Source organism: Adiantum capillus-veneris, chromosome 15 (assembly GCF_014529385.1).
Source record: "Adiantum capillus-veneris isolate H3 chromosome 15, ASM1452938v2, whole genome shotgun sequence".
In the NCBI taxonomy this organism is placed as follows: domain Eukaryota; kingdom Viridiplantae; phylum Streptophyta; class Polypodiopsida; order Polypodiales; family Pteridaceae; genus Adiantum; species Adiantum capillus-veneris.
Window position 1 is genome coordinate 28,564,003 of NC_140945.1, and position 13,991 is coordinate 28,577,993.

Here is a 13,991-nt window from a genome sequence, read left to right on the forward strand (position 1 = left end):
CCCTACGTGAGTTATGTGATGCCCCACAAGAGGGCTCTTCATTTGACTGATGTACAACTGTGTGGGTTCATGCTTTTGTGCTAAGGCAAGAGCCTCCTTGAGCAGGAACAGGGGTAGCTAGCTGCTACTCCAAAGCAGGCACCGGTGAGGGTCATAACCTCACCGTACAGGTGCAAATTCAGCGCTGTGTATGCGCAGAAAATTGATTGTTTTTCAGCCATACAGACGCCAGAACCCTTGGGAATCCTGCCCCACTGACAGAGGACAGCTAGGGGACTGTTTGGGGCTGAAAACATGGCAAAAACCAGTAAATACAGCGTGCTGAATTTACTGTTTTTGGGCAGGAATCAGAGGGTATACGCCAGTGGAAGTGAGTTCCAACAGGGGAATTGGTTTCGCGCAAGGTTTGGGCTTGTTATGTTGTCAAAATTTGGCGAAATCAGGTAGTATTTAGCGGGCTACAGGTAAAGGCTTCCTAGGACTCTACTTTGTAATTTACCCTCTCAAAGAATAAAGAAATACCGAAAGGGGTGCCAATTTTGGGGCCTACAGGTTGTCGGCGTCTGCGGGGCATTCTAGCTTCCGAGCTGTGTGTGTATTCAAGTGTTAATTCTCGTCGCAGGTTCCTTTTGCGAAGTGCTCTATGTGTGTGTCTAAAGTAAAAGAATTTTGGGTGAAAGCCAACGCCTGCCGCCCTACGACCCGGTTTCAAGGTCCCGTTGCCGGGACATCAATCACTTTTTCCTCAAAGAGTGAGCGTCGATTGTTTTGGGTAAAGACACAGAGTGCTGGAACGCGGGATTACACTATGGCCGACAAAGGGAAGGGCATTATGGAAGAGGGTTCCTCTTCAAAGGACAGACAGGAAATCCGTATGGTTTTTGAGATTGGCGAGAGCTCACGGCCACGTCAGCTTGTACCTCCTCTCAGTGTGAATGTCCCTCCAGTAGTACAGGGGTTTATGACTGGGCAACTTGAGGATGATGCGTTCAGGACTCAGTTACTTGCCGTGGTGAATGTCTTTTCGCAGCTGGTACAGAATCCAAGGTTTATGGAGTTCTTGTAAGCGCCACCAGTACAACAACAAAATAGGCAACCTACACGGCGTACGGAGCTTGTTGAGGCTCAAGCCCAAGTACTTAATGCGACTCAGCAGCATAGGGAACACTCACATGTTGCGGAGTCAGGGGCTCCAAAACAGGTTCCTTCCGTGCTTGAACAGGTGGTTGTTCCACAGGTTATGCAAGCTCAGCCCGCCACCTTTCAGAGCCAGCATGCTGTCTTGAATGGACAGAGAACTGAATACCAGGCTATGCACCCAGTTTTTCTACCACCCACGGTACATCCTGGGTATTTCGGGGGTGGATCAGTGTTCCAAAGTTTGGCTGGTTATGCGCTTGGAAGTCAGCCGTACATGCCAGGAACAGTGTTTGGGGGTATGCAAGGCATGATGCCAAACCCCATGTATGATAGTATCGGCATGCAGTAGGGTTTTCAGAGCAACCACGGTCAGTTTGGGGTGCCACAGGGTCATTTTGGCATGGCTGGTTTTTCTGGACAGCAGCCAGATATCGCACCTCTGACGCAAAATGTGAATTGCCAAGATGTGCCGATCATGCCTACTACAGTGCCCATGTTGCAGACCATTCCATATGACAACTTGGGGGCACTAGAGAAGCCGAAAGCTTACAAAGAAGGTGGTGCAGCTGTAAAGTTCAGTACCTTCAGTGGTTTCGAGGATAAGACAAAGACTCTCACTTGCCTCCAGCAGTTTGATACAGCTTATGTAGGAGGGAATTTTACAGAGGCCTCGAAAGTTAGGAAAGGTGCCACATTCTGTAAGGACAATGCGCTCACATGGTGGACGACATTGTTAATGCAAGGACAGGCACCCGCCACTTGGGTTTCCTTCAAGCAAATGTTTGCATCTGCTTAGCTGTCAAATGAATTTGAAGCTGACGTCATGACAAATTGGCACTAGCTTACTTCAGCTTCATGCAAGAGCTTGCTGGAGAACAATAGGAGGTTTTGTAAAGCGTTACTCTCAGTGACCTCCTACAAATTTGTGCCATTGACAGAGCAGATAGAGAAGTATTGTTGTGGGCTGCCTAAAGGGCTTCACGATTACTGTACAAAGAACAGAGTGGCTACCCTAATGGAAGTTGCTAACATTGGTCTTGCCTTGTTGAAAGAAGAGGACAGTGGGTTTCCGAGCAACGACAAAGGAGGGCAGCAAAAGAAAAATTCAGCGAAGAAGCCCTTTGTGAAAACGGCTCCTGATGCATCACAGGGGTCAGAAAAGGCCATCAAGGACAAGGATTCAGCCGGGACTTCTGGAGCGCAGGCAAAGAAACAGAAAAGGAAGCCTTTTGTGTGCAAGTCGCTCGAGGAAAAGAAGGTCCTAATGGCTGAAAATAAATGCTTTATATGCGAGCAGCCTGGGCACTTTGCTACCAATTGTCACAAAGGAAAAGACCAGCCGACTCAGAGGATAAAGAAGAACAGAAAGGCAAGAAGCCTAAACCATGGTAGGTTTGGTGCTAGACATGGTCGGTGACAGGCCTAGTGCAGATGCCAATGAGTTATGCCGGACACGGGGTAAAGTTAGGGATCAGACGACACTCATCTTCTTTGATCCAGGTGCCAAAGCGAACTTTATCTCACCAGAGTTAGCTATGAAGCTGGGCATTAGAGCTGAAGAAATGGGATACACAGCAGAGGTAGGGTTGGCATGTCCTGGCCACTCAGAGTGTGTTACTCCCATTATTGGAAAGCTGCGTTTGCATATTCAGTCGTATGTAGACACAAAAGAGTTCTACATCATGCCACTGGAAGGATGTGATGCCTTCTTGGGGATCCCGTGGATGTTCCGATTGCATGGAGTCTTGGATGCCTACAACAAAAAGATCACTGTACAGCATAGGGGCAAAACTCACATCTTGGATGTAAAGCTTAAAGGAGAGTAAGTCCCTATTGTATCTGCTTTTGCTATCACTTCTGTAATAAAGAATCATCTTTTTGTGTACTTGATTTTTGCACGTGATGTCTCAGATAGTGATCAATCAAATTTATCTTTGTTAGATAAAGAAAGGTCAGCATTTTTGCAAAAGTTTAGTGACTGTTTTTCTGATTCATTACCGTCGCAATTGCCGCTAGAGAGAGCTGAGGACCGTCGGATAGATTTGGTGCTAGGGTGTAGCTTACCAAATAGACCTCCCTACAGGGGTTAGTGTGGTGTAGCAGAAAGAGATTATGGGCCAGGTTGAGGAGTTATTAGAGAAGGGGCTGATTCAGCCTAGTTCTTCACCCTTTTGCTCCCCTGTGCTCCTAGTACAGAAGAAGGATGGCTCATGGTGCATGTGTATTGATTACCGTGCGTTGAATAAGAATACCATCAAGAATAGGTTTCCTATTCCTCGAATTGATGATATTCTCGATCGTTTAGAGGGTGCTGCAATTTTCAGCAGGATAGACCTTAAGAGTGGTTACCATCAGATTCGTATAAGGCGAGAGGATGTGCACAAGACTGCGTTTAGAACGACATTTGGTCTTTATGAGTTTCTAGTGATGCTGTTTGGGCTAACTAATGCTCCTGCCACGTTCAACAGAATGATGGACCGGATTTTCCGCTCGCATCAACAGTTTGCTTGAACGTTCTTTGATGACATGATAGTCTATTTGAAGAATGAAGAGGAGCATAGGCGTCACTTGACCAGTGTGTTTGAAGAGCTGCGCAGTCACCGGCTACTTGTCAATCCTAAGAAAAGTGAAATCTTCCTTGAAGAGATCCACTTTCCTGGCCACATAGTCTCAAAGGATGGTGTCAGAATGGATCCGCAAAGGTCGAAGCTATTAAGACATGGCCAAACTTGAAGATTGTGCACGATGTCAGAAGCTTCTTGGGATTATGTTCCTACTATAGAAGGTTTATCAGAAATTTTGCAGAGATAGCATCGCCTCTTCATGCATTGCAAAAGAAAGAGGTCACTTTTAGATGGACCCAAAAAGAGATTTCAGCTTTTAGTCTCGTAAAGGAAAAGTTGACTTCAGATCCAGTAATTGTTTTGCCAGATCTCAGGAAGTCATTTGTGGTCCAATGTGACGCGTGTGGCAGTAGCATCGGAGCAGTGCTAATGCAAGATGGACGGGTAGTAGCTTATGAAAGCCGAATTTTGCAAGGGCCAGAGAAGACTATGCAAGTCTATGAGAAAGAGCTCTTGGCCGTGATTCATGCGCTTTCTAGCTGGAAGCACTACCTCTTAGGTGCTGATTTTTTTGTCCAAACAGATCATCAGACCTTGCGATACTGCTTGAAACAGTCAAAGTTATCCGAAAAGCATATGTGACGGGCAAACATTCTTTCCATGTTCCACTTCCAGATTATGCATGTGGAAGGCAAGAAGAATGTTGTGGCTGATGCGTTATTAAGAAAGCCACAAATTTCAGCTGTGTCAATTCCTTATCATCATGAGCTAGATGACATGAAGGAACAGTATACTGTTGATGAAGATTTTGCAAGGATCTTTGAACAGTTACAAGAGGGGCAACATCACGAGCACTACCTCCTCAGAGATGGTTTTATGATGATGCATGGCAGACTTTGTGTCACTAGGCCACTGAGACATAAGGTCATAGAAGAGAGTCATGTCCGACCGTATGTAGGGCATCGTGGCATTGATGCGACATTCAAAGCGGTAGAGAAATTCTTCTATTGGCCTACCTTGAGGAGAGATGTGGATGCCTTTGTGCGAGCATGCATGGTTTGCCAAAAGGTCAAATTTGACAGGCAAAAGGCACTAGGGTTGTTACAACCATTGCCGATTCCGGATAAGCCACGAGAAAGCATCGCTATGGACTTTATCTTTGATCTTCCAAGAACGCCAACAAGGAATGATGGTATATGGACCATTATCTGCAGGTTCAACAAGCAGGCCCATTTTATCCCTGTCAGGAAGAAGATTAAATCTGATCAGATGGCACGCTTGTTTATGTACAATGTGTTTAAGTACCATGGTATGCCACAATCGTTTATCAGTGATCACGATCCTCGCATGACCAGTTTGTTCTGGAGAGGATTGTTTGAGAACATGGGCACTACGCTCAAGTTCTCGTCTTCGTTCATCCACAAACTGATGGACAGTCAGAAGAAGCTAATTCTACTGTCTTAGATCTGCTGAAATGCTATGTGTCAGATAATAAGGGCAAGTGGGAACAGTATTTGCCTATGCTTGAATGTGCGTACAATAATACGGTGCATTCGTCTACTGGCAAAGCACCTTTTGAGATCCTCCGATTTTGCATACAAAGGACAAGATCTTTGAGGCAGATCGATATGTTGAGAACATGGATGAAATGTACAAGAAAATTAAAGTTGCCTTGGAGAAGACTCATGCAAACAGAAAAGGCTACTGATCGTCAGTGTCGTGAATTGCTATTATCACCTGGTGATTGGGTTCTGTTAAGGTTCGAAAAGGCAAGGTTAAGGAAAATGAAGGGCAAGGAACGGTTGTTTCCTAAGCTCAATATGCGTTATTTAGGGCCTTTTCAAGTGCTTGACAAGATCAGCGATGTGGCTTACAGGCTGAAATTGCCAGATGCGTGGAAGATTCATAATGCGTTTCACGTGAGTCTTTTAAGACCCTTCGTGGGTGATGTGCCAGAAGATATGCCAGATGAGGATCACCCAGAAGTTGAGGAACTTGATGAGATCTTGGTACCTGAGCAAGTTTTGGCACATAAGGACAGAAAAGTTAAAGGACAAGTTGCAAGACGCTATTTGGTGAAGTTCAAGAACTATCTGCCTATGGATGGAAAGTGGATGGAAGAGCATGAACTGTCAGAGTCACCAAATGTATTGCAGCTTTACCTTGAAGCCTTTGGGTTACAACCTACTTATGCCCTAACCCAATGTGTGGAAAGGAGGGGTAATGATAGAGCTAGCACATCAAATGTACATATGAATTCAGTGTAATAGATGGAAATGACAAAAGTATGAAGGTCTCATTAAGTCATTTGTATCTATGTGTTACGACCTTTCTTGCGGATACATGCGATGATAAAAGAGTGTTAATAGCACAAGATCATCAGTGGCGTGTATTTATGGTATGCAATCGAGGACGTTTGCGATTTCAAGAGGAGGGTATGTCACGAGGACGTGGCAGCTGTTAACTATGTCACGAGGACGTGGCAAGTGCTAACTTTAGTTGTTAGTTTCTTTCCAATGGGTTTTGTTTTATTTTTGAGACCTTCTTTTTGAAGTCGGACATTGTATGGCCAATGTGAACGGTAGTTTCACCCGCAGACGGGAAGTGGTCGGCACTGGAATTCGTATAGTAAGAGGATGTCTAGGCTCAAAGCAAGATCATGTAGGTCTCCCCGTTGCACTTAGCAAGTTGGTGGATACTAGGAAGTGAACTGAATAAAGGCATAAAGTCAAGGTGGGACTACCAACTGGAAGTATCCGATAGTTGGGCCACATTGCACTTTTGGATGCGGTCCCAATGAGGATAGATGGTGAGATGACCATTCAGAGCCCAACGGAATCATTTCCTAAAATTTAGGGAACTGCTATTTTGGGCCGTGAAATGTGTTCGCGTCATTACCTTCGGTATGACTAGGGGAACATTTTACAACTCTGCCGCGAAGTCAACTGAGCAACCAGTCGGGAGATTTTTAGGCGGCAACCCTGAAACGGGCAAATGCTTGTAAATGCGCAAAGTGGCAATTTTTCATGAACTTGCCTCGTGCAGAAAAATGGGCGCTGAATTTTAAGTTGGGAAGAGGCCTCATTTGCATTTTGTCACAGGTTAAGAGCTATGGAGTGCTTTCTTTCCCTCCCATGTACAGTGTGGTGCTAGGAGTGATGCCCTGCACGCTACACACTACTCTCTCTCTCCTCTATGTGCAATTATGTGATGCCCCACAAGAGGGCTCTTCATTTGACTGATGTACAGCTGTGTGGGTTCATGCTTTTGTGCTGAAGCAAGAGCCTCCTTGAGCAGGAACAGGGGTAGCTAGCTGCTACTCCAAAGCAGGCACCGGTGAGGGTCATAACCTCACCGTACAGGTGCAAATTCAGCGCTGTGTATGCGCAGTAAATTGACTGTTTTTCAGCCATACGGATGCCAGAACCCTTGTGAATCGTGCTCCACTGGTAGAGGACAGCTAGGGACTGTTTGGGGCTGAAAACATGGCAAAAACCAGTAAATACAGCGTGCTGAATTTACTGTTTTTGGGCAGGAATCAGAGGGTATATGCCAATGGAAATGAGTTCTAGCATGGGAATTGGTTTCGCGCAAGTTTTGGGCTTGTTATGTTGTCGAAATTTGGCGAAATTAGGTAGTATCTAGCGGGATATAGGTAAAGGCTTCCTAGGACTCTACTTTGTAATTTACCCTCTCAAAGAATAAAGAAATACCGAAAGGGGTGCCAATTTTGGGGCCTACAGGTTGTCGGCGTCTGCTCGGGGCATTCTAGCTTCCGAGCTGTGTGTGTATTCGAGTGTTAATTCCGTCGCAGGTTCTTTTTGCAAAGTGCGCTGTTTGTGTGTCTAAAGTAAAGAATTTCGGGTGAAAGCCAACGCCTACCGTCCTACGGAGAGTCTGTTACAACTACCATAGCAGATCTTGTCACCTCACACCAGAGGCACACTGATCGACCGAGCGACTGAATTGGGGAGATCGAGACGCCCACCACTGAGGAGGACTACACATCGGGCTACATGAGAGGATCCGGATTACTTTGTCCCAACATGCACGACGCCCAGTCAGACTCTTGACCATGGAGGAAATTGATGAGATCCGCCAGAGACCAATGCTGGATCTCTTGTGATTTGTGGTTTAGCTATCCCGACTAGCTGCTTTGTTCACACCTACCAGGTTAGGATTTCACAATATTTATATTCTATCATTTCATTTCATTTTGTTACTTTGACTTTGTATCAGATCCACCGAATTGTAATGCTCTGGTCTCATAGGTCATTTTGGCCTTTTGAAGACGTTAATATAACATTTCATTTCATTTCATTTCTCTTTAAAAGTTCAGTGATTATGAAGTTTCTGTTCGTGTGTTGCTATTTATTTCTCGCTTGGAGTGACCAAGCTTGTTACAATTATCACGGCGTCTGCATGCCACAGAAAAAAATTGCGTGAATTGGTTAGGCCTGGTATGTCACAAGTGAATGTTTGAAACGAGAAATGAGTCCAAGTTTCAAGATGACGGATGCTTTGAATCTGGTTTACTTAGTGTCTCTATTGAGAGCCCGTTTCTGGTTTTTTGCTATACTGTAACAACATCATGTCTGTTGCTATCATCCCTACTTCTGCATGTATTCGGTTACTCTTCTACCCAAGCTAGGAAGCAGCTTCCGCTGGTGATTGGCTTTACGATGGTGGTCCCCTACAAACTGATTGTTCTTTATTTTTACTCAAGTAGCTTGCTAGACGGTTTGCGAATGGGAAGTAAGCTTCCTATAGGTGGAAACAGTTTCATGTTGTAAATCTGTGGCAGTAAGAGTGCTTCAGATTGTTCACAGAAGAACAATTGACGAAGCTTTCATACCACTGAAACTAGTTGGCACTTCAAAGATAGGCGGTAGATGACTGTAGAGACTTTGAAACAAATATTTAAGCTGCAAACACCCCACATAATAAAACACTTGCAAGAGACGAGAGGCTTGGCTCCTCGAGTTGCGTTGGATCCTACGGCCTAAGGTAGGTGCCCCTGGTGGAATCCTTTTATATTATTGATGTTCAAGCGGAAACAGACAACTCCTCTCTACTTGAAGAGGCCACTCTCAAAAGATGAGTACAACTTGCACTCTGGCCTCCCTTTAATAGCTCCAGCCATTAAAAGCAACTCACAAAGCGAAAACAACTTATCTGTCCATGTCAGCATCAACGTATGGGCTGCCACACCATCACATCCATACAGCCACATCGTCATTCGGTGACCGGGGTTCCTGAAGTACTGTCGAATCTGTGGCTGTCCAGACCAACCATGAAAGAAAAGACCTTACCTGAGATAATAGTATGACGGGTTGTTTCCACTGCCCCAGGAAAAAGGGCACCATCTAGTGGTGGGAAGCAAAAATTGATGTATAAGGGATACTAGGGTGGCCAGACGTAAACTAGCATTGCTGAAAATCCTCCATCTACCCTAACCAAATGTAGGCAATACTTGCAGGGGTGCGTACTTGTGGAACCCCTAATGTGCTAACTTGGTGCTACAGAATACAGAGTTGCTATGGAGGTGCAGGGTGTGGCAGTTGAAGCTAGCAGCGATGTATCGTTCTGTGTTATATTTTTCAATCAAACCCTCTCGTTATTCCCTTCTTTTGTGTATTCTTTTGTCGTAGATATTCTGGTGCACTGTTCTTATCAGATGCTGTTGTTTTGTAGTACGGAAGTTTTGTTCTGTTTCATCAGAAATATTTGTTCAATGGAGAAGTTAGGAATTAGTTTTTTTGCTCTGCCACTTGCCATTATTGTTTATAACACCTGATCTTTTTCTTGTTTCCTTAGAGCATGCAAGCAGTACATATATATCAAAGCTTTCTTTGAATCATGACAGGTTTGATCTACTTCACCGGAAGAATCCTTTTCGTGGAGAATATACTATATTTGCGGGCCTAGAAGAGTGCATACGATTTGCAGCCAATTTCCATTTTGAACAATATGAGATTGACTATTTGCGTACAATCATGCCATCAACATGTGAGGTATGCATGATGTATTCAGTGAGCACTGTATTCTATGTATCCCAAAATAGTCTTATTTTTTTCATCTTTGTATGCAGGATGCCTTTTTCCAGTATTTGCAGTCTGTTGATTGCTCAGATGTGGAGATTTATGCTATACCTGAAGGCTCAGTTGTCTTCCCTCGAGTTCCGCTTATCAGGGTAGAGGGTCCAGTGCTGGTCAGTCTATCACAGATAAGGGTTTTTTTATTGTGTCTTTTTATGCTTCATTTGACCGGAATCTTATTTCGTTCAGGTCGCTCAGCTGCTGGAAACTGCTTTTCTGAACCTAGTAAACTATGCATCACTCGTCGCTACTAATGCTGCTAGACATAGACAAGTGGCTGGAAGTGAGAAAACGCTCATGGAGTTTGGTCTACGAAGGGCTCAGGCATGAACATTCAGACTAGATTATGCATGTGCTTGAACTTGAATGAGACTCAATTTTCTTGTGTAGGGCCCTGATGGAGGTATGAGTGCCTCAAAGTACTGTTATTTGGGTGGATTTGATGCAACCAGGTAGTTATGTCTGGGTGCTTCTCTGTTCAGTATATTTATAATCATGAAGGTTGAGCAAATTTTTCAGTAGATGGAATAAATCAAAGAGCTTCGGTGACAAGAGATGATAACTATTTAGCCAGGTGACTCAATTAGTAATTGCCCATTGAAGGGAAAGGTTCGGGTGATGTTTTAGCAGGGTGTGTTTGATCAACACTAGGTGTCACTTTTTTTTTTTTTTTCCCAGAAAAAGATCCTTCTATTAGTTAATGAAACTGCCCATAGGGCTACAACCTCCTCTACAAGAGAGGACTACAACAATCATGATGGGGAGACTCTCCCAATGAAAAAACAACATAGGTACAATGAGGCTAGATCAGGGGATGGGAGGAGGGAAGAGCCACACAGGTGGACGGTAGTGCCATCTGAGCACACCCTGATCCATGGTGAAAAATGGCCCAGGACGCCAAAGTCGAAGGAAAGCCTCTCTGCGCTCCCACATGCGGTCGGAACTGCCTTGGAGTCTCTCCAACTGTCCTCTGAGAGTATGAACCAGCTCAAGCCAAAGATCCCGAACAGTCTCTGCTGGTGGTAGAGGCTACGCCTTGAAGATGCGGAAGCAACGGGCCCGCCAGATGAACCAAAGTGTCAGGCCACTGATGAACTCCCAACACACCTCTCTCTCAATGGACCACTCTTGTGGAGTAAGCTCTGTGGGCAGGCTGGAGTGAAGGTCGCCCCCCCTGCATCACTATCATCCTGCTGGTGGAGGAAAGCTCAAACTGAAGTGCCGGGCCTGTGAGAGTGGACCAAGCAGCTGCCCCCCAAGTGTACTGCCGAGCCATGGAAAGAGCAGGCATCAGCTGAAGAACACGAAGCCACACCTGTTGTGCCAAGGGACAGTCCCAAAGACAATGACGCTGACTCTCTACAAGGTGGTCACAAGCTGTGCATGCGGACGAGAGGCCACTATGCACAAGCCAGCTCCCAACTGCTGTAGCTCTGTGTGCGACCAGCCACTGAAACAAAGTGACTCGCCTGGGCAGTCTGGAGTCCCACAACCTCTCCCAAAAAGCTGCCAAGAACTCAGCTGTGAGACCCTTCTCCTGCCAACGAGGTGCTGCAGCAGGGCGAGCCGCTCTCTGTGCTGCCAGTATGTGACGTCCCAGTCGAACAGCATACTGAAAGAAAGGGACTCCTGGGTGGTCTGTAGAAGAGAAAGGGTCCCTCCAGAGCCACTCTCCAGGGCCCCACTGTACTCGTGCCAGTGGACAACACTCCCAGGCCCACAGCCTCTAATCTCCAGTCTCAAGAGCTGCTGGGTTAGGATCGATGACACAAGTCCTCCCATAGATGCCCACCACTCGGATCCTCTGAAAACAGCAATCTGTCACCTGCGGGGCCTCTACTGCAACTCGCTGGAAGCGTCCCTCCCCCTGTAGCTCGAAAAAAAGGGAGGGAACAATCTCTGAGCAAGCCCGAACAGAGATGAGAACCTCCAGTCGCGTGAAGGCTCCCATCCATCTGGGCGCTGCTGACTCGAGAGGCGTGAGCCACTTAGCTGGTACTGCCTCTGAGATGTTCTGAACCATGCTCTGCACCCCTCTCATACCGTGTAGCTGAAAGCCCTGTAGCTCCTCTGACAAGCTTGAAAACTGTAACCAGCCATGGAACCCCAGGAAACATGAGGCTGACTACCAACCAAGTGCCCTTTCTGAGTGCTAACCATGGGGTTCCAAACAAGTGGCTGTCGTAGGCGCTCCTCCGTGCAAGTAGGCTGGCGTTGCTCCAAGCCTCGTCGCAAGTGCTCCCAAGATCGAAGCTACCCCACAGCGAAGCGATCCTCCAGTCTCATGCTCAAACCAACTCTACGCATCTCTGTGAAGATCCATCTGGTCGAAGGTTGCCAGGGGCCTCCTGCCTGAGGCACCCTAGCACGAAGCCGCTGTAACAAGAACTCCTTCGAGGGCTCCTCGCCTTGAAGAAGACCTCGCACGATGAACTTCCCAAGAAGGGCTCTGCTCTGCTGTGCTGGGTCAATGATCCCTAGCCCTCCTTGTGAACAAGGAAGAATGATGACCTAACAAGCCACTTTGGCTCAGGTAGTCAAAGTGTCTTGCCCTGACCAAAGGAAATTCCTGATCAGCCGCTCAACCTGGCTGATACAAGAACTCGAGAAGATCCAGCAAGAAGTGATGTACCACATAGTAGCCAACAGCACCTAGTTGGCCACTACAACTCTGCCAGCCAAAGAAAGTCGTGCGGAGCTCCAATGTAGCAGCTTCCTCCTGATGGACAGGAGGAGGGGAGCAATCTGCTGCTCGAGAGACATGTACAAACCAACCTGACAGCCCAAGTATCGAACTGCAGTCTCTGGGGGAATCCACCTGAAACCCTCACCTGGCGTCCAGTCGGGCATAGGAGCACTACCAACCGAGAAAGCCACAGTCTTTCTCCAGTCGATCAGTGCGCCAGATGCACAACAAAAGGTCTCAAGAGCCTGCTCACACCTGTGAAGGTTGGCCTCCTGGCCATCTAAGTACAAGGTTGAGTCTTCAGCAAACTCAGCGTCCAATAGCTCATTACCCCGAATAGGGAGTGCTAAGCCCCGTGGACCAACCTGCTGCAACACCAAAAACCTGCTCATCGCCTCAACATAGAATAGAAAGAGGAAGGGGGCAAGAGGACAGCCCTGTCTGACCGAACGTGTGAGCATGAAACGATCACCTCTACCTCCTGCCAAAAGTACCCGACTGTGTGCCTGTCTGTACAAAGCTGACACCCCTCTGATCCAAGCATCTCAGAAGCCCATCCTGCGTAGAGTGCCCTCTAGAAAGTCCCAGTCAACTTTGTCGTATGCCTTTCAAAATCGAGAAGAAGAATCACCAGGTCCTCACCACGGAGCCGCGCTAGGGCAGAAGCCTCCCAAAAAGTAAAGATGTTGTCAAGGATAGTGCGCTCCTTGACAAAACCTGTCTGAGTCCCATGTATGAGGCTCTCTAGAAGTGGCCGGATCCTCAAACTCAGAGCCTTGGCAAGAATTTTGTAGGCTGAGTTGAGGATGGTGATGGGGCGCCACTGTCGAATCTCATCCAAGGAGCCACCCTCCTTGGGAATGAGGTAAATCAGACCCTCACTCATGCTGTCAGGTATCACTCCTGTGTGCAAGATGTACTGAAAAGCACTACAGAGATCTGGGCCAAGCAAGTCCCAGTACTCCAAGAAAAAACTGGGAGTCAATCCATCCTCACCTGGACAACTACCACCGGGGAGGGCACTAAGAGCCGTGTGCAGCTCCTCAAGCTGAAGTGGCAGCTCAAGCCTTTGACGCATCTCCTCAGTCACAAGGCAAGGCATCTGTGCCCACACCTGCTCCCTGCATGTATCTTGACGCTTTGAGTGAGGCTCTGCAGACAGTAACTCTAACTCACGGTAAAAGTCAGTAGCAACTGCATGCATATCCTCGGGCTGAGAGGCAGCTGACCCGTCGGGCCTTCTCAACTGACTGACCTTGGCATGCGAATGCCGAGGTCCCACTGCCTCGAAGAAAGCACCATTCACTATGTCACCCACCTGTGTCCATTGAGATGGCTGTCGATGGAAAGCAAACTCATGTCACCGCTCCTCTGTGCTAACAAGCTCTTGGCGAGCCTGCTGTAGCTGCTCCTCCAACCAAGGACTGTCTGGATGCTGCTCCTGCATCCTCTGCAACGAAGCAATGCCCCGTTCGAGATGCTGCTCCTCCTCTCTCGCTGCAG

The 13,991-nt window shown here is 47.0% G+C and overlaps 1 protein-coding gene across 1 annotated transcript in view; it reads left to right on the forward strand.

The window, feature by feature from the left end:
• The window catches only part of LOC147440439 (nicotinate phosphoribosyltransferase 2-like), a 136,105-nt gene that overhangs the window by 17,213 nt on the left and 104,901 nt on the right, over positions 1–13,991 (forward strand). Inside the window, exons 2-5 of the mRNA XM_086530175.1 lie at positions 9,571–9,718; positions 9,796–9,915; positions 9,992–10,126; positions 10,193–10,254. Coding sequence (XP_086386301.1) covers positions 9,571–9,718; positions 9,796–9,915; positions 9,992–10,126; positions 10,193–10,254 — 465 coding nt within the window. The remainder of the gene's footprint in view (positions 1–9,570; positions 9,719–9,795; positions 9,916–9,991; positions 10,127–10,192; positions 10,255–13,991) is intronic.